Source organism: Gasterosteus aculeatus, chromosome X, assembly GCF_964276395.1.
Source record: "Gasterosteus aculeatus chromosome X, fGasAcu3.hap1.1, whole genome shotgun sequence".
In the NCBI taxonomy this organism is placed as follows: Eukaryota; Metazoa; Chordata; class Actinopteri; order Perciformes; family Gasterosteidae; genus Gasterosteus; species Gasterosteus aculeatus.
In genome coordinates, this window is record NC_135698.1 from 15,662,037 (window position 1) to 15,682,041 (window position 20,005).

General features: G+C 48.3%; 1 protein-coding gene across 1 annotated transcript in view; it reads right to left on the reverse strand.

Moving 5' to 3' along the window:
• Positions 1-20,005, reverse strand: part of cttnbp2 (cortactin binding protein 2) — a 40,643-nt gene that overhangs the window by 3,058 nt on the left and 17,580 nt on the right. Inside the window, exons 3-17 of the mRNA XM_078082446.1 lie at positions 16,634-16,864; positions 12,024-13,431; positions 10,027-10,305; positions 7,825-7,924; positions 6,982-7,132; positions 5,862-6,062; positions 5,302-5,419; positions 4,875-5,162; positions 3,891-3,986; positions 2,753-2,832; positions 2,359-2,445; positions 1,795-1,894; positions 1,152-1,307; positions 352-524; positions 82-260 (exon numbers count right to left, since the gene is read on the reverse strand). Coding sequence (XP_077938572.1) covers positions 82-260; positions 352-524; positions 1,152-1,307; positions 1,795-1,894; positions 2,359-2,445; positions 2,753-2,832; positions 3,891-3,986; positions 4,875-5,162; positions 5,302-5,419; positions 5,862-6,062; positions 6,982-7,132; positions 7,825-7,924; positions 10,027-10,305; positions 12,024-13,431; positions 16,634-16,864 — 3,647 coding nt within the window. The remainder of the gene's footprint in view (positions 1-81; positions 261-351; positions 525-1,151; positions 1,308-1,794; positions 1,895-2,358; positions 2,446-2,752; positions 2,833-3,890; positions 3,987-4,874; positions 5,163-5,301; positions 5,420-5,861; positions 6,063-6,981; positions 7,133-7,824; positions 7,925-10,026; positions 10,306-12,023; positions 13,432-16,633; positions 16,865-20,005) is intronic.

Sequence of the window (20,005 nt, forward strand, 5' to 3'; positions counted from 1 at the left end):
GTGAGAGAGAAAGTCACACGGAACGTCACAGGACAGGAGCTCGGGAAGTGGAACTTGCAATTCGCTGTTTCACAAACACACCTTACGACCGCCTGCGTGTTGTCGGGGGCGACGGGGCAGGACAGGAAGAGCTGGGGGCCCAGCAGAGCTTCGTGGGTCCCCAGACGGGACAGACAGGCGTTGAGCTGCTCCCAGACGAGGCTCACCCACGAGGCGCAGCGCTCCGTGGCGCCTTCAGGTGACCAGACTCCGGTCCCCATCTAGAGGGAGGGGGGGGGGGTGGACCTTTAGTTTTTTCATTATTATTTATTGTTTTTAAACCACTGTGGTGGAGCTCAGCCTCCAGCTGACCTTGTGAAGCAGCTTCCTGCGCAGGTGCCTTCCCAGAAGGCCGTGCAGCGGCTCCTGATCCCAGCGCAGCGTCACCCAGCGGAAATGCTGCTGGAGGCGGAGCTCCGATCCCTGCAGGCGGGGCTTGGACAGCGTCGCAATAAGGAAGCTGCCTTCGCAGAAGCGGTGGGGACCTGAGGGGGGCGGGGGGGGGGATGACAAATGATGACATTGATGACAAATCAGTTGATGATGACAAATCAGTTAAGTCGGCTTATTTCACTTCTAATCAGAGAAGTTTTCCATATTTACTCCAATTTTATTTTAAAATATTTAAATTAGGGTTGTCAACATAAACGCATTAATGTATGCGATCAAAACATGCGATTAACTATTGACAGCCTTAATTTAAATATTAAAATGCCAACATCAGCGCTGGGCGGCACGGTGGTGTGGTGGTTAGCACTGTCGCCTCACAGCAAGAAGGTCCTGGGTTGGACTCCGCCCAGTGGCCTTTCTGTGTGGAGTCTGCATGTTCTCCCCGTGTCTGCGTGGGTTCTCTCCGGGTTCTCCGGCTTCCTCCCACAGTCCAAAGACATGCTCTGGGGATCAGGTTAATTGGGGACTCTAAATTGTCCATAGATGTGTGAATGTGAGTGTGAATGGTTGTGTGTCTCTGTGTAGCCCTGCGATTGGCTGGCGACCAATAAGCAGTTTGACAATGGATGGATGGACATCAGCGCTGCTCTAAAACAAAGACAACCCTCTGGGAGGAAACATGATGTTTATGAGGCTCTTTTTGTTGCACTTGCCGCCCGTACCCGTGCTGAGGACCAGCGGAGAAGCAGAGCTCCGGTCATCCAGACTGTGGCAGAGGTCTCCCAGCAGGCCCGTTAGGGACGAAGCCTTCTCCAGTCCCTCCAGCACCACCACCACACAGGCACCAGTGGACGCCCCCCCCACCGGCACCAGGAATCCTGAGACGGACACGAGCAGACAACCGAGTATTCAGAGACGAGTCCCTGAAGGATCCACTAATGTACCTCCATCGCCACGGCAACAGACTCCTCCTCTCTGCCGATGTCAGGGAGGTGCTGGTGCTGATAATGGGGTAATGGGGTTTTCTTTTTGTTGGTTTCTCAATGGATTTCTGTGTATTTTACAAATAAACACGATTTTACTCATGTAAGTCTGATTAGCAACCGAATATGAAGAAGAAACAAAAAAGGGGGCTGTCATACGCTAAAAATATTATAGTATATGTTAAAAATATTATAGTATAGTTATAATATATATTTATATAATGATTTAAAAGTCATCACCAAAAAGACATTTTGATTAATGAGATCTCGGACCCTGGTTGAGAACCTCACAGACGTTCATAAGCTACACGAATCATTCATCCAGTGTGTGTGAGTGAGTGTGTGTGTGTGCGTGCGTGCGTGTACGTGTGTGTGTCCCTACCACAGGTGATGAAAGTCTCCAGCAGCTGCTCTCTGGTCAGGCTCTCCCCCACTTCCACCCTCACCACGTCACAGGCGAGCCCCCCCATCTCCTGCTTGGACTGGGTGCAGAGAGGGAGAGAGAGGGAGGGGTTGGAAGGCAGCACGTTGTCATGGAAACAAAGAACATCTAGTACCACTTTGCGCCGGGAGAATTTCAATAAGCAGAGAGGGATTTTCCGATCAAAGATTGAACGTTCCACATTATATAATGAATGTGCAAGGTGGAGGGGGGCAGATGGCCTGCAGAGTCAAGAACTCCCTGAATTCACGCCGCTCAAAAAAACTATGTGTTATTTCAAAGAGCTCATTGTGAATAAATCTGGACTGCGTTATAATAATAATGAAACATTTTCTTCTCACCAGATTCATGTGCTGCCAAGGAACAATAAAAAAAGGTCCATGTGATACGTTCACCATGGCAACAGTAGAGAGGGATCACTGCTGTGAGCAGCACGCCACACAGACACTTCCAGATCTACTGACTCTGGTTTGTTGGTTGTTACGATTAAAGCTTCTGGTGCACCTTTATGCAGCGGGCCACCAGGTTGGCGACGGATTCCTGACAGCTGCCCTCGAGCCCGTGAAAGATGAGGTTCCCGTACTGTTCCACCTGCATGGAGGAGAGAGAGAGACTTCACTTTATTTATATTTTCCAAATGAAGTAAATTGTCCCAATAAAGAAAAGGATTAGCTCATTTATTACCAATGTGTCCTCCAATTGAATTAATTATTGAATCATTGTGACAACAGAAAACAAGCTTTTCCTAGACACAAGAAACTAAATAAAGATAAATCCTCAACTGTGATGAACGAGCTGCTGCGGATCCGCGGACTACAAAAAATATTAGTTCAATCTGACTAAATGTAGCTTGCAGCGCCACAATCCTGTGTGTGTGTGTGTGTGTGTGCGCGCGTACCAGGCGGACGTAGTTGTGCAGCAGCGGCAGTGGGAGGAGGTGTTCAAGAGCCAACTCATCGAGACACGACTCAGACAGACCTGTCGGAACACACACACACACACACACACACTCACGATAAATCCTCAGACCGGCTCTGGTTTCCTCGGTGACATCACTCGGCCGAGGGCCTCAAGGTGCCCTTGTGGTTCAGACAGTCATGAAAGTCGAAACGCTGCAGGTTTGATCGCCACGTCGTCCTCGAGATGATGTAATGAGTGTTTCAATCTTTGAATCTGAAACATCACACGGTATGTGCACATTTATTTATAACGCTTTCTTTTATCATTAATTTCAAATCCCGCCTTCTGTGCCTCGTTTTTGGATCTTTTATTTTTTGATGCACATCTCACCAGATTTAAATAATGTAACTTCCCTCATTTCCTGGAGAGAGGAGAAGAAAGAGACGGGATTCGGCAGCAGAGGACGTCCGTTTGTTTGAGCTTTCTTTAGACGACGTAGAAACAAAGTGTGAGGGATCTATTCCCTCCGTCCCGCTCATACACAAAACATCCACATGTTCCCCCGTGTTCCTTCTGGGATAATTTGAGAAATGTGAGACGACCTGGTAACTCAAAGGACGTCACATGGAAATAACTTTTTACAGAAATGAAGCACTAATTAGAGGGAGAAACGCTTTTCAGTGCATCCAATTAACCCTCACGGTACTCTGGAAAGCGCATAAATCAGGAAATTGGTATAGAATAAAGACTCAACTTCCACATATATGGAGAAAAGAGGTGCCATTGTCTCCGTTAGAATATATAATTCAACCACCTTTATTTTATCAGTTTATACATCCGCCCCCTGATTTAAGCTGATCACACAGCATCTTTTGATCCACAAATAGCACATTCATTAGCTGCTATTTACTTGTTTACACTGATGGCAATACCCGCCTCACTCGCTGCGAGACGTCTTCCCAAAGACGAAGACGCAGAAAGAAGGAGAGGAGCGATTCATGATTGATGCTTTTATCTTTAAACGAAGCCCCCGACGTGCCTCACATCCTGCTGCAACACCGCCCACGCTGCCCTTTTATCCACCAACACTGGTTCGGACTCAGACAGAACCAGACTCTGGTTGGTGGGTATCGTACCTTTGAGGCGGACGGTCATGCTCTGTCCGAGGGGCCTTCGGACCAGGTCCCAGGGGGATAGATGCAGCTCCTGACCGGGGGACCACTCTGTGTCTCCTGGGGGGAGAAGAACGGCGGAGTCGTGGTCACACACACACACACACACACACACACACACACACACACCAAGCAAACACACCACGAGGAACACAGAATACACAAATATGGTGCGTCGGCTGTATGCACCGTAATGTATCATTTGTCTGCACGCATTGCTACCTCAAGCACAGAGTGCGCTTTTGTTCGGCATGAATAAACGGAGCATCCTCTCTCAATCAGGGTGGATGCACATCGCGTCCAGATGACGCACCACGAGAGGAGAAATAAAACCTCCTACGAGGCTCCACATCTTTACACCGGAACAAACGAGACAGCCAGACGTTCTAAAGCCAGTTGAGCGGTTCCACACAGAAGTATTTCAGTCAGAGACGCGCTGAGTGACGAGCCCAAGCAGCGAGGGTTGCTAGTTATATTCCGGCTGGAACCAGACTGCAGAAATTCAGGCTGCAAATCCTTTTAATTATTGATTGAAACATTAACATCGATACTCAATTCATTCTGAACTCTGAAATCTGTCTCAGAAGGTAGCGCTCTCAAAAGGCACAAACACACACACACACACACATAAAGGAGAAATGACACATACATGCAGACACAAAGACACAAAAGAGTGTCGGCGGTTTGACACCGGGACACATTTTCTCCTAAATTGGCATCTCTCCCCCCGCCCCCTCCTTCCTATCTCATCCATTATGCATCCCTCCTCTGCTGCCTTCATCATCATCATACAAAACACACACACACACACACTAACAGAAGGTGAGGAGGCAAGGGAGGTAGAGAGGAAGGGTGAGGCTCCAAAGGAAGGAAAGAAGGAAAAGAGAAGGCTGTAGGAGGAGAAAGAAAGAGTTATACGAAGGGGGCGGGTCAACAAAAAAAATTCACCTATGAGTATGGAGGAGATGCTGGCAGCGCTGAGGCCGAGCGGTGCCCGCTGCGCCTCCTCCCGGGCCGTCTGTGACCCCCCGCAGACGGCGTGGAGGTAGGAGGTGAAGGCGTGGCCGAGGGCGGAGCCCAGCTGACACCAGCGGGTGGAGCGGTCCACGGAGACTCGACCCAGCACCGAGTGGCTGCTGGTGACGCCGGTGGCCTCTTCCAGGGCCTCCACGGGACACATGGACCCAACGCTTACTCCATTCGAGCACTGGAGACGCACCAGGACGCTGTACGAGTCTGGAGGAGGCCGAGAGCCATCAAAATGTATGCATGTAAAAATAAAGATAAGGCAAAAAATATTAGGTCAAAAATGTTTTGAAAAAGTAGTATACATCAATTCAACACACACACACATAGACACGGAGAGGCCACTCACGGAGATTTTCAAGTAGATCTTTGCAGTCATCGGTGGCCACGTCATGAATAGTGCGATTACACTTATCTCTCCTCTCGATGTCCTGTTCACTGTGGATGCACAGCTCCTCTAGACATTCCTACACACACACACACACACACACACACACACACACACACACACACACACACACACACACACACACGCACAAACAGTGTGAGCACCCCAGTTACAGAAGCAAAGCTCAGCGTGGTGGACGCCATCTGCCCTCAAGTCTTTGTTGGACCAGTCTCACAAAATCACGTGGGAAACACTGACCTGGTTACAATTAGTCGATCATCTTTTAATAAAAGATGTTTATTTATTTCATCAGAAAAAGAAATCCATCATCATACAAACCCCCCTAGGGGGCAGTAGACACAAAGCCCTGATACACTATCACTCAAATAAAGCTAATGCTAACATGTTAACGAATTGTTTAAACATCCAGCAGCCATTGGCCACACTTGCATTAAGTCAGAGTTTATGTCCATCCGAATGTACAACGAGCTGAAAGAGGCCGAAAGAGGCTCATCCGTCACCTTGAGGCCCAGGGCAGCAGCCGTGTGAGCGGCCGTCCAGCCGTCGCTGTTGGCCCGGTTCAGCAGGGCGGCAGGCAGCGCCAGCGCAGCGCGGGGGTCGGGGGACACGTCGGGGTCGGACTTCGTCAGGTGGCACAGGAGGAAACGCAGCGTGTCCACGTGTCCGGAGCGCACGGCGGCGTGGAGAGCCGTGCAGCCGTCCTGCGAAGAGGTTGATTTCAAATCAGAGGATCTTTTTAGTATCGTTAAAACGCCCCGAACATGTTGGGCATTTTAAAGATTTAGGTGCTGCAACAGTTTTTATGCATTCAAAAATAATAAAGTGAAAAAAGGTAAGACAGCAGCTGGTGTTTATTAGCCGATTATGAGTAGTGGTCTTTCAAAAGTAACATATTCTATACATGTCAATATTAGTGAAAAAAAGTTTTTACAACTTAAAGTAAAAATGTATATCTTTTTAAAATATATTTTTGTACAATATAAATATTGTTAAAAGCTAGCAGTGACTGTTCTGCATTCTGTGTTAAACGTGTAAAAATACGTGCTAAAGAGGTCAGATATTCCACAGAGCGCCCCGAGGCTCCATGTGTGTGGGGGGGTGGGCTAAACGCACATAAAAAAAGTAGGTACATGACCTAAATATAGGGTCCTCATTGCTCGCTACCACGGCAACCAATGGGCCCCTGTGGTTGGCGTGGAGGCGCAGGAATCGAGCACATGAATTAGCTTGCACCCATCAGACGAGCGGACAGAGGAACACTCGTGTGAAATAATATGTGAGAAATGCCAATAAACCAACGTGAAAGAATTCATTTGGTTGTTTTAACCGAATATATAAAAACGGAATCTCCAGGAACAATTAACAAAAGTGTCCGGAGATTGGTTAAATGGCACAAATATCGACTCCTGAACATTGAAGGTAAAGCGTGTGCGCTGCGGCGCCACCAGGTGGTGGGGAGGCGGCTCGCGACCGCCTGAAACGTCTTCCCGAGTAGTGCGTGCTAATGAGCAGCGGCCGTTTGGTCTCGTGTGCGGACGCAAACTTCTCATCCTGAGGGATGAAAGGAAGCTTCATCTGTGACACCGCGCCCCAGCCCAGCCAAAAGCAAAGCAGACCCACCGTGGTGGCGAGCGAGCGATCCGCTCCGGCGCTCAGCAGGATGCGGACGCAGTCCAGCCCCCCCGCCTCGCAGGCCAGGGAGAGGGAGGTCTGCCCCCCCGCCGCCGCACAGTCCACAGCAGCTCCTGCAGACAGCAGCACCTCCACACAGCTGGAGAGGGGGGAGGGGTGGGGGGTAGCAACACACGTCACAGCGACGCTTCAAAAACTCAAAAACAGTTGTCATGGTTACGTCATCCTGATAGATTGATATTGTATCAGCATATTTATAAAAGGTGAGCCTGTGTCGATCCATCAACCCTCCAGCCAGAGGGTTGATGGATGGTGTGTGTCCGTGTTTTGTCTTGTGAACACACACATATCAGTTGTGGGGGACAAAATTAGGACAATTGTATAGACCAGGCTGGTACCAATTCTGGTTCGGGAAGTCTCCAGGAAAGGAAGGTTTGTCTACGTGATGTCCCCCAAGTCCTGAAGACACGGACGTGTGTGTCTGTGTGCGTGTGACAGCGTGCCTGTTGGATATCCCCCCTCTAAAAATAACGCTGTGATCAGATATTACAACACTGCACATTCCCCAGCTGGTCCTGGGCATCGGGTTTTCGGTCACACACACACACACACACACACACACACACACACACACGCACACACACACACACACACAAAGCGCTGGGGAAGAAATGGTTAATATTTAATAATGAGAGATGAAACTGCTGTGGTGACTTTAACCAGTTTGCCACTTGTTTACGAGACCTATGCTACTCCTGCGAGTAATAAAAACGTGTGTGTGTGTGTGTTGTGTTGTCGGGCTGAAGATGAGGAAGACTCTCGGGGGCTCACCTGCTGTGGCCGTGGGCAGCGGCAAGGTGTAAAGGTGTGAATCCGTTTCCGTCTGAGACGTCAGCGGGCAATCCCGACGACAGCAGCAGCTTCACACACTCTGACAGCCACACAAAAAAACACATCTCAGTCTTCACAAGCCCACGTTGTAAACGATCAAACATGTTGGAATTGCGATACTTTCATTTGTCTTTAAAATATGAAATCCCAAAAATGTGCTGCTGTTTTTCAGGAGGAAAGAACAAAAGCTTTTGTTGGAGCAGCAGAGATTTTACAGCACAAGAATAGTACCAGAAGAACAGTGCAGAATGAATAGTTCCTGCTTTATGGACATACACACATCACACACACATTCTCACATTAAAACCATTTAAGAAATACGTTGTTGTTGGAATAATGGAGGAAAAGTAATCAGGTGGAAAAAGACCAATCTTGATTCAGTGAAACGGTGATGGATAAAGACTGTGTATGTGTATGTGTGTGTGTGTGTGTGTGTGTGTGTGTAGGTGGGTGTGTGGATTCACCCACAATCCCTCAGCACAGCTGCCCTTCAGCTGCATTAGTCGTGTTTTCGGATCAACGCTCCTCGACTGAAAGTGTTACTAAACAGCCCAGCAGGGAAGCAGATCCTGACAGACCCGCAGTGTGTGTGTGTGTGTGTGTGTGTCACTTCTACTGTGTGACTGCATGCACGGCTGCACTACCGGTGTGCACGTTAGAACCCTGGACCACAGTCCATCTCACTCGCTCATCGGAGGGTGTTGATTCGTCTCCATCCTCTCCCGCGCTAAGCTACATGCTAAGCTACAATATATCGCCCACATCACCTGAGCCGGGGCAGAGTTCAAAACAGGTTTTATTTGTCAAGACAATGACGAGTTCTACATCTACAAAATATGAATACTTTGTACCTTTGCTGGCATGATAAAGACCCGCGGTTGTGCGCTATTCCACTGCGGTTCGCTTTGTGCACAACTACAAGTGGACCTCACTTCATGTTAACATTTGCACGGTAATGATTGTTGCAGGTGGTAAAAAACGTCACGGTTACCAGGGAAACTGTATGAATGGCTTGTGTATAAACGGATTGGTTGCAAAAGGCATGAAATACAAATATTTTTTTTTTTTGGTGTATGACCATTGTATCAGCGGGATGCGCTTTGACTCACGTTTGCAGGAACAGATATTTCAAGATCCACAGTAGGTGTTATACATTCTACGATGTATCTTGTTTTCCGTCCTCATAATCTCTTTTTAATACCAATCTATGATGGATATCTTCCTAATTCACCGTAAATCTACACGTCATTTATATTTGTGTGAATACTGTTGTACCACGCCACACCTGAGAAAAGGACCCACATTACGGCCCTATTCAGACGCCATGCTTTTTGATAAATGCTGACAGCGGGGAAGCATTTTTATTATAGTCAGTTTCCTCAGTTTATTCAGACTCCGGAGCCTTGACGCAGTTTGAGTTTGAGTCAGTGAGAACGACACAAATCAATACCTGCAAAGACCACCTTTAGACCATCGAAACGTTCCCTCACACACCTGATTCGCTCACCTTGTGAGCTGCGCAGATGACGTTTTTATACAGGCTTTACGTTTATTTACCGGCCAAATCATGTGTGTAAATGTGAGGTTGACGCGCGACAAAAAGGCACAAAATAACTGCTTGTCTGTAAGTGTCAATGACGTTTTTTTGAAAAAGTGTGATTTACTAAAACTGCATGGGGTCCTTCAGCGTGCAGATAGATAATGACTAATCATTACACTTGCAGACAGACTAGAGTGTGTGTGTGTGTGTGTGTGTGTGTGTGTGTGTGCACGTATACCTATTAATGTATTAACAGATCGACTCTATCGTCATTATCACAAAGGTGTCTAATGTTCCTTCATGTCTGCCACGCTCAACAACTGGATCCTTGTGAAGCCTTTGTTTGTAGTGTATTGCTCCCTCTCCAATCAATACCGATACTCGTTAGAGTCGTCGCGGCAACCGCCAACCCAAACCACTGACAGGGATTTCACTCCCACCGGGTTCACCAGCGCTTTGGAAATGTACACTTCGGCGCTTTGGACAGACATAAAACACGTTAAATATTCCACCAAAAACTGTGTGAGTAGTTTTTAAGAGTCGCACTCGTGTGGAATCACAACGCGTTAGAAACACGAGTCAGAGGAAGAGAAGTCGGGTACCTGCGTGTCCATTCTGAGCAGCAGCCAACAAGGCGGAGGCTTGGTGGTGGTAGAGGTGGGGGTCTTGGTTGAGGAGAGTGGGCTTGTTCTCCGCGGTGGGGGTGATGTCAGTGGAGTTGTTGGTGGTGATGGTGGTGATGGTGGTCGGGTCTGGTTGGTTAAGCAGCATTGACAATAAAGTGACATTTCCCTGGGAAGCAGCTTGGGGCAGGGAGCGCCCGCCGTCCAGGGCAGCAGGCCCTCCGCCGCTTAGACAGGAGACTACGGAGGGACACCAGCCTGCAGGAGGGGGGGGGCAGCACAGGTTAAACTAGGAGGAGGCGTCTAGAAGGACTGAGCGTGGGAGAGCGAGGGAGTAAGTAGACATTAAATAAACTCCCTTCTCCAACAGCCACATAGATGCTCTTCCCTTAGATCCACCGCTGAACTTAACATCTTAAAAATAAAATATTTCTTATTAAACTTATTTGAACTCCAAATGTCTGTGTTTTGTGTTTTAAATGTTATGGACATTTATTCTTAAATAGCCTTCATTAGGATGTCCAATGGAACCAGAGTCTGTTTGACTCTAATTGGTCCATAATTCACTAAATGAACATCATGCTGTATTGAAGAAGAATTGAAACTAGAGATTAAGACCATACATTTTCGCTAATACAAATATCAAAACTAATTGGACGTCCACATAAATAATTTGGGTAATTAAGACTTCAAAGGAAATAAGATTAGCGTAAATAAATGTTGCAGAGAAAAGCAATTCACTGCTACACAGTTAATTGAGTTAGAACAGGATAAAACATCCACAAACATAAGCAAGATGTTCTCCCTCTACTGAAATGCTTGTGATTTAATCATGTGATTAAATGTGACAAAAGATTAACGGCCAGATGACGGTCAGCATTCATGTTCCATTTCAATCGTTCACAATATTCACAGGAATAGAAATACAAACATTATAATTAGTATTTTTTTAGTGGCGCACTGAATTCTAAATGGTTGAGCACCAAAAACGGGCAAAGACCTAGTCACTGATCCCAATAAACAAGCTAAAAGCTAACGATGCTACTATTAGCTACGGTTTTATATATATATATGCTATACGGTTAAATACGTCATTGTCGGTCTTTACTTTTCTGCAAAGCACCTAATAAAAAGATCTAATCAAAATAACTACATCAGGTACAGATCTGCTTGCAAAAAACAACGTGCAAGTGTAACATTTCAGGATAAGTCCAGTTCATTGGGCCTTGGTTCTTGTATTTTTACTGTAGGTTTCATCATGTTTACAACCCGTCTGTCGCTTTGATCCCAAGATAATTAGATAATATAATTGTGTATTACGGTCATTATCAAAGACAGAAATGACAGCAAAAACTCAAAGATTAAAGTTGTAATAAACTGGAATTATTCTTCACCAAACGCACGTTCAAGTCGAGCTGAGCACCGACAGCACGTCACATATGTCATCTAAATGACAAACAGAGAGCTGTGGCTGGAAAGGGAGGCAGGGTGAACGAGTTAATGGAAGCTGAAGGAGGTGGAGGAGTGGATGCATGCTACCGGAGGATGGAGGAGGATGGAGGAGGATGGAGGAGGAGAGAGCAGCCTCTGGCATCAGCTTCAGAGAGGACAAGACCCAGGAAACCAATCTGACCGCTCAACGTAAACGTCTGCCTTGTCCCGCTGAGGGACAGCTAGCCACTAGACTCAACTTGTGACAACATAGCAGATGAAAAGTGGCCCAGAGGGAGGAGGATTTAAGGGCAGAGGAAGGAAAGAAGGGAAGAGTAGACAGAAAATGCAGCGAGGAGTCAGTGACGTTAAAGTGAAATGAGCCGTGTGCTATTCTGCCTCGTATTCTTGTGGTTTGCCTGCTACCTGACTGCTACGCTGCGCTAATGCTAGGCTAATGCTAGGCTACGCTGTGGAAAGACAGTTGAAGAAGAGAGCCAGCGGGAAGATCTGGATGGAGACGCAGGGTGGAGGAGCCTCTTTACCTGATGCTGTTGCCAGGGGGCTGCCCGCTGAGGCTCTGGGGCTATGGGAGGATGGAGCGCTAAAGGATGAGGAGGTGAATGGGGGGGTTATGGAGGAGGGGCTACTGACAATGGTGGCGGGGCTGATGACGGGGGGACACTCTGCACATGCCGCCGCCGGCTGGCGCTGAGGGCCCCGCCCTGAGCGGGAATGGGGGCAGGCACCCACCTGAGAGGCCGTCAGGGCTGGGACCAGGTCCAGGGCGGGTTTGGGCGGCAGCTGGGGCGTGGCCGGTTTGATCCCGGGCCCTGGGGAGCGCCCGCTGTCCCCCAACCCCTTGATGGGCGGATGGGGAGGTGATGGGGTCTGGGAGAGTCCCGGCTTTTTGGGAGGGATGGGGGGCGGGTTTCCCCGGTCGATCCTGGCCACCGTGGGCGACTTGATGCCGATGGGATGGCTGAGGCGGCCGGGAAAAGGCCCGCCCTCCGAGGTGGAGTGGGGCAGGCCCGGACGCAGCGCTCCGCCGCCTCCCGCCGGCGGGCTGGTGAAGCGCGAGAGGACCTGCGTGACTGTGTGGCGCGCTTGCTGCTTGGCGGCAAAGTTGTCCCGGTTGGCGGGCGTTGGGGAGAGGTCACGGGCCGGGGGGCTCTGGGACGCCGTGCCGTTTTGGTCCTGTTCCTGGAACTTGTAGCGGGCCGCCTGGACACGGGGGCTGACCCCGGTGGGCAGGCCGTGCGTGGCTTGGCCCTCGGCGCCGTTCTCCGTCTGCGCCAGTCCCCCCGAGTTGCTGTGGACGATCCCCCGAGCGCCGGTCTTCGGCAGACTCAGGCCCACGTAGTTGGCGGGGGTCGGTTTGACGGGGACGGCGAGGGGGTTCTTCTTGGGACCCTCCACCTCGGCGGGGGGCAGGTCCGTTTGGGTGGACGCTGTTCGAGAGGTAATGGGCTCCGTGGCAACGGAAACGGACGTCACAGCTTTGGGTTTGGGTGGCGGGCTGGCGGGAGGGGCGGCAGGTTCAGCCGCGGCGCCGTCCTTCCCGTCGTGCCGTTCAGTCCTCAGCTGCTCCACCTGTTGCCGCAGACTCTGGTTCTCGACCTCCTCGCGGCCCAGCCTGGCGCGCAGCTGCTCCCGCTCCGTGTCAAACTCCGACAGCTGCTTCTCCATCTTGGCCTCCATCTGCTGGCCGCGCTGCCGCTCAGCACCCAGCTCCTCCTGCAGGCGGCCGGAGGCGCGGCCCTCCTCGTCCAGGCGGGCCTGGAGCTCGTCGAAGCGCTGGGACTCCTCCACCACCCGCGTGGCGAGCTGCTTGCACTCTCGCACCAGCATCATGACGATGTGCTTGTTCTTCTCGCGCTCGTCTTTCAGCTGCGCCGACAGCTTGCGGTGCTCCTGCTCCAGACTCTGGAGCTGCAGCTTCTCCATCTCCAGCTGCCAGGAGGAGGAGAAGAAGAAGAAGAAGTCAGGGGGTGCAATCTGTCACTGAAACGGGACAGATTTTAATCCACTATTCAATTAAATCAAAGTGCGTATTGTGATCTTTCACCACATAATTCTGTTGTTTGTAACATGAAGAACACAAGACCAACTAAACAGTTGTACATGCCGGGCATTCCAGCTGTGACCTGAGAACATCTCCATCAGCAGCCCGTCTGCCAGGTCGGAGCAGGAGGCGATGAATCCGGCCGTTACAGCCGGTGGGGTCAGGAGGTTCTTAAAGTGCACGGCTTGATTTCATGATTTCTTGAAGGCATTCTTAACAAGAGGGAACGCTAAATTGGGAACGGCCGTATTGCAATTTGATTATTGGTGCAGCGCCAGTGAGGACAACCAGCTTATTGGAGATGGAGAGGGAACGGTTCCCACGTGACACTCCCCCCCACAGCTCAGCCCGCTTTCCCCGGAGGTTATAACCCACATTTGAGAACCCTGGAGATCAGACTATCTAATTAATAAATATCGTTCACGTAATTTAAAATCCGTATCTCTTCCTTTCTGCAGCAGATACGAATTCAAGGGTTTATCTCCAGAAGAATGAAATGAGCCGGGGAAACATCTCGATTCACCAGACGGCGGCAGATATTATATTATATGGACGCTTGAATTTCAATGACTCGTCAAAGCCGCGCTCTCTCTATCCGGAGCTGCTATTGTTAGCTCAGAGAGGCTTCAGAGAGGGCAACAAGGCTTAACCCCGACCGCCAGGACCCCGTCGCTCTAACGGGGCCGCCGCAAGAACAAAGACGTTTACACCCCCTGCTTCCAAAGAGAACCCCCCCCCCCCCCGTATCGATCACTACTGGCTGATGCTGAGGAGGAGCGAGGAGATGTATAAGAACACATTCACATCTGTACCAGAGATGGTGAAGCATCCGAACATTTCCCTCTAGCTCCTCTTTTCCGCTCGTGTTTCATATTTCTGGAGACCGCTGTGCTGCTGGATGACAACAGCGATGGAAACGCTTGGGTGCATTCAGAGGAACCTTTTTCTTTGTTTGATTTGAATGCTTGAATGCTCTGCTTATTGAAATACTTCGAAAATAAACTTTTGAGGTAGAATCCTTCCCCTGAAGGTCGAACACCTGAAAAGCTGCATTCAGGAGCTGGCCTGGGGGGCAGAATAGAGCGGCTCGTTCGGCTGCTGTGGAGAATCGGGGGTGAAAGGAGCGAGAGGAGGAGGCCTGAGGACTATTCAAAGAGAAGAAATAAAATACTTTTCAGCGCCTCGCTCCCAGAATTCAACCTGGCAACACTTTGGCTGCAGGTTTACCCACAAAAGAAACGCAGCGCGTCTCCGGCAATGTCGTGCTTATTTCTCCAAGATGGGGGGGGGGATCGGATGGGATGAACCCATTCACAGAGAGTTACGTCCTCATGGATAATTCAGCAGCCCCCTCAGAGGACTGGGGGGGGGGGGTAAAGATAGCACGGATGGTCCGGGCGAAGCTCAGTCTACCCGGTAACCAGCCCGCGGGGCACGTGTCTTCATGCTGTAATGGTTCCAACGAGGGGGGGTTGTTGTTGACAGGTCAGGCACAACTGTGCAGTCAGAGGGTATTTACCCCGGGGGTGAGAGGGTGAGCCGTTGTTTTCTAGAATTTCCCATCAAGCACACGCTCAGGCCACATGATATAAACACAGAGTTAGCGCTTTGTTTGGAGACGTCTCAGAGTGCAGAGACGCTCAGGACACATGTTCCTCCTGTAGACGCCGATCGAAACCCTCAGAAGTAAGAGAGGGACCTGCAGCAGTACCAAGCTGTTACGTGACGTTGTTCACCAGCACGGAGAAGCAGCGGAAAAGCTTCCGAGAGAAATGTCCTCATTCCTTTGTCGTCAGTGTGAGCTGCGATCGACATTGGAGGAGAGAAGATCCTGTGGCATGAGGATGACGTGGCTCAGTGCCGCTAAGGAATAAAAGATATTACCAAAGAGTTGACGTACGGCTTTGGATTCGAGACACAATACAGTTTTCCTACTCCATCGAGTTTTTTAAATGTCGGTGCAACGAATCGATTCGCTCGCGTGGAGCAATTCGATGCGTCTGCGTCTGGAAGGTGCAACGTAAATTAAACTGGCCTCTAGACTGCGATACAGACGGAGGCAGAGACTCCCGAGGTGTAGCTTCATCCTCATCCGTCAGCTGGGCACCAACAAGGTGTTCATATGAAGACACATCACAGCCTCCGTAACCCAAAGTACACCAGTGCCAATCCAATAGACGCCACAAAGACCAAAATGCAATAAATACACAAGCACTTCAATAAACATGTTTGTTACTGTCTTCTTAACAGGGCTTCATGCGCTCCGTGTGTGTCACTTTCAGTCACACCTTTCCAGCTTTTGATGTTTTTGATTTAAAGAAAAACGCATATGCAAAGAGACACACACATACACACACAAACAGTCAACCATCGAAAATAGAAATGACACACTATATACACACACTGTTCCCATCCCCAGGTTTAAATATACGGCGAAAAACATCACAATCAGACAAGCGCTTCTTCCTCCATTTGAGTCGCGTATATAAAAAAAAAAAAAAACACAAAAAGAAGAAATCTCTCCTACAAAACAAATCAATCATCTAATAATCCTTTCAGCTCTGAACCCGATCACAAGGAATATGAAGCTGGTTCTCAACACAGACGGTTACTTTCCTCCTCCTCCTCCTGCTCCTCTATCCTCCTCCTCCTTCTGCTCCTCTATCCTCCTCCTCCTGCTCCTCCTCCTGCTGCTGCTCTTCCATCCTCCTCCTCCTCCTGCTCCTCCATCCTCCCCATCATCCTCCTCCTTCCCCTTCATCCTCCATCCTCCTCCATCCTCCTCCTGCTGCTGCTGCTGCTGCTCCTCTATCCTCCTCCTCCTACTGCTCCTCTATCCTCCTCCTGCTGCTGCTCTTCCATCCTCCTCCTCCTCTTCCTCCTGCTCCTCCATCCTCCCCCATCATCCTCCTCCTTCCCCTTCATCCTCCATCCCCCTCCTCCATCCTCCCCCATCATCCTCCTCCTTCCCCTTCATCCTCCATCCCCCTCCTCCATCCTCCCCCATCATCCTCCTCCACCTCCATCCTCCTCCATCCCCTTCATCCTCCTCCTCTTCCCCAATCATCCTCCTCTATCCTCCTCCCTTACCCTCTTCTGGCGGCTCTCGGCGGCAGCCAGCTGGGCCGACATGCGCTCCTGCATCTTCCTGCAGTGGGCCATGACGGCCTCCAGGACGGAGATCGGGCTGGAGCCGAGGGACCGGCGCTCCTTGTCTCCTCCAGGGCCCCCGCACTCAAAGTCCCTCTGGAGGGCCAGGAAGGGGTCGGTCAGGCTGTAGTGACCGTACCGCTCCTGCAGGAACACCTCTTTCCTCTGGGCCTGCACACGCAAAGAGGGGGGGGAGAGAGAAGACATCACTCAACAAAAATGAAAAAATAAATTGGAACGCTGCAAATAGTTCAAATGTGGAGTCAAGGACAGCCAGTGATAAATGTGATTTAAAAACTCCACTTATGTCTTATTTCTCTCACCTAGGAGCCCAAAGAGTCAAATATTATCGTCATGAACAGAGAATTTCTCTTTTTATCCCTCGAGAGAGATTTTTTTTCTGTATATCAATATGCATTTTTATTTATCTATTATCAGAAATGGAAGTTAATATTTACAACCATTGTATTCAATAACATACATTGTATATTTTTGTGAGCTTAGAACCCTTCATATTTTCATTTCTGGTTCTGCCCCTATATACTGTCATTGTTTTTTTTACAAAGCTGTATTTATGTATCTTTTTAATTGTATAGTATTGTGCTAATATTAGGCTACTTATTTGTAACAACAATGAGATTCCACCTTTACGATGAGTTAGATACTGAGAGCTTGATTAATGTCTTCTGTACCTGGTGAATAAATGGATGAATAGATAGAATTAGATTTCACTCAAATAGAAATTCTTAAGAAACCGGGATGGAAAAGGGAGCCCAAAGTGTACTTATACACACAAATGTATTGCGTTTGCGGCGATAGAGTGCCGGGTGACATGTGGGTGAAAGTTGACATCATTCCCATGTGGCGACAGACAGCAGGTGTGACACTACCGAAATAAAAGCATGACAAAGACCAATGTGCAAGTTTGACAACCCTTGTTTCAACTATTTGTTGTACACAACTGCTTTTACCTTCTAGTTTTTATAAGGACATATTCTATACAAGTTGTTTATTTAAGCCAAGACAGTAATAGCAATCACGCAAATATTAAACATTTTAATCTTAATTGAATAAACAACATAATAACAAAAATATATACAAAATATATAAGAAATGTATCAAACTACACAAAAACAATACAATTTTAGAAAAAAAAAAATCTTTTATTGAAGATTTTATTCTATTTGCCCAAAGATAATTATAACAGGAAATATTTCCGTCCAACTGGCTCCTAATCGTAGCGACTACAGACGGAAGAAGAAAGTACAGCAGCTGCACGGAGACCGAGACCCGGAGAGGACAACCGAACCCTCCAGACGCAGAACGTGAACAACAAGAGGGGGTGATGTCACCAATCTGTAAAAACACTTTATTGATAAAAAGATACATGAATGACATCTTTCAGCTTTAGAAGACTATATTGCTAAAATGAATCAAAACGATTCACATTACGGGCTGCAGACGGTCGGCGAGGGAGGAATATTTAACAAACTGGCGAGAGACGTTGGAGTGGAAACGTGGAGGCGAGAGAGAGAAAAACGAAAGACAGAAAGAGATTTAAGAGGCAGACAGCGGAGACAAAGAGGACAACGCAGTGAGATGTTCGCCAAAGAAGGAGATGAAGTTCAGAGTCTAACAATATACACACACCAAGAGCGTGAAGATTGATGGTGAATCCCGAGGAGACTGAATATAAACACGGAGGAGAGGAGGAAGCGATGAAAACTGAAATAAACTAGTAGGTATCCACATGAAACTAGTTGATTACAAGAAGAAAAAAAAAATGTGTGGCTGTTTTAGAAACTTGAAACATGAAACTTTTATTGAATTAAAGACGTTATATATATCGTTGAAAACTTTCATTTTCTAACAAAAGTCAGTGCCTTTGCTTGTTTATATTTTTTAATAAGATGGTCTAGAGTGGATCATTTAATTGTTTAAAGAATAAATAATATATATCCACACATGTTATTTATTCATTTATTTAATACAATTACTGGTCATACCTGTGAAGCATCTCTGATGTGTGCACTAGTAAAACAAGTCATTCAGCTCGTCTTGTTTGTCAGGTTGGCCCGGGGTCAAAGGTCACTCTATAACAGTGTCCGGTTCGGAGCTAAATCTTTAGGGATCAGCTGTCGAAGGCCGAGCCCCCTGAGGCGCCATCGATCCCATTGACCCACTGGTTGTCATTAGAGGGGGGCTACAGCACACTGGGGGGTTTGACCAGAGGACATTCATTGCACTTAATTCATTGTCTTTTTTTGTATAATTGCTGCGGTACAAAAAGTCTTAACAAAAGTTTAACAGTCAATATGCTATTTGTTGATTTATTTAGGCAGACTACATTTTTATTAACTTAACTTTAATCTATTGAAAAAGTTGCTTTCCTGCAACCTGCACCTCGGTACATTTCAGGTATGCCTAAAGGTCAGCAAAGGTCAGCCACCAAAGCTAATCAGGTTCAAATAAGATGTTTACCCACTGGCTTTTGCAGTGGGGGATTGTATTTACAACAGTAATACTATTTACAAGTGCAGCAGTGGTGGAGTGAGACCTTGGTATTATTAGCATCAACCTTTACAGGCATGCTGCACTGGGCTTCAGCAGGAGGGCCCTCAGCAGGGAGAAGCTGAGGGCCCTCCAAAAAAGATGCCCAATGCACTCAAGTGTCTTAATTTAAATCCATTCATGACGGTCTGAATGTTGAATCAGTGGCCGTCTGCCAATCTCCAGCTCAGGGACCAAAACGTATAAGAAAGAATGGGGTCAAACAGACGGAGACGTTCATGTCCAGGGAAATACACAAGCAAACATTAGAGTGCTGGAGGGGCGCTCGTTTTTCAGTCTGATGCTCGAGTCCAATGGCAGAGGGGTTTGAGAAAGAGCCAGAAGCAAAGTGAGTAAAAATACAGGGTGCACAATGAGAGACTTTACTCTTTATGGAGCAACAGGACAACTCTCCATAGACGTCTTCTTCAATACGGCATGAAGCTCATTTAGTAAATTATGGTCCATTTAGAGTCAAACGGACATTGATGCAGGGCGTGCTTTGGGGCGGGGCTTACTGTGATTGACAGGTTATTGGTGCTACCAGAGACGTATACGACATCACTACGACACTCCTCGCATTCCAAACATGGCCACTTCCGTTCGCCGCTAGCAAAAAGTCAAAATGGCAACCATCGTAATCCAAGATGGCGACGGCGAAATCGGCAAACTGGACTCTTGGTAACAGCAACCCCCAGACTAAAAACATGACATTTCAAACCCTTTTGTTATTGGCTTCACCCACTTGTAATTGTGCTTTCA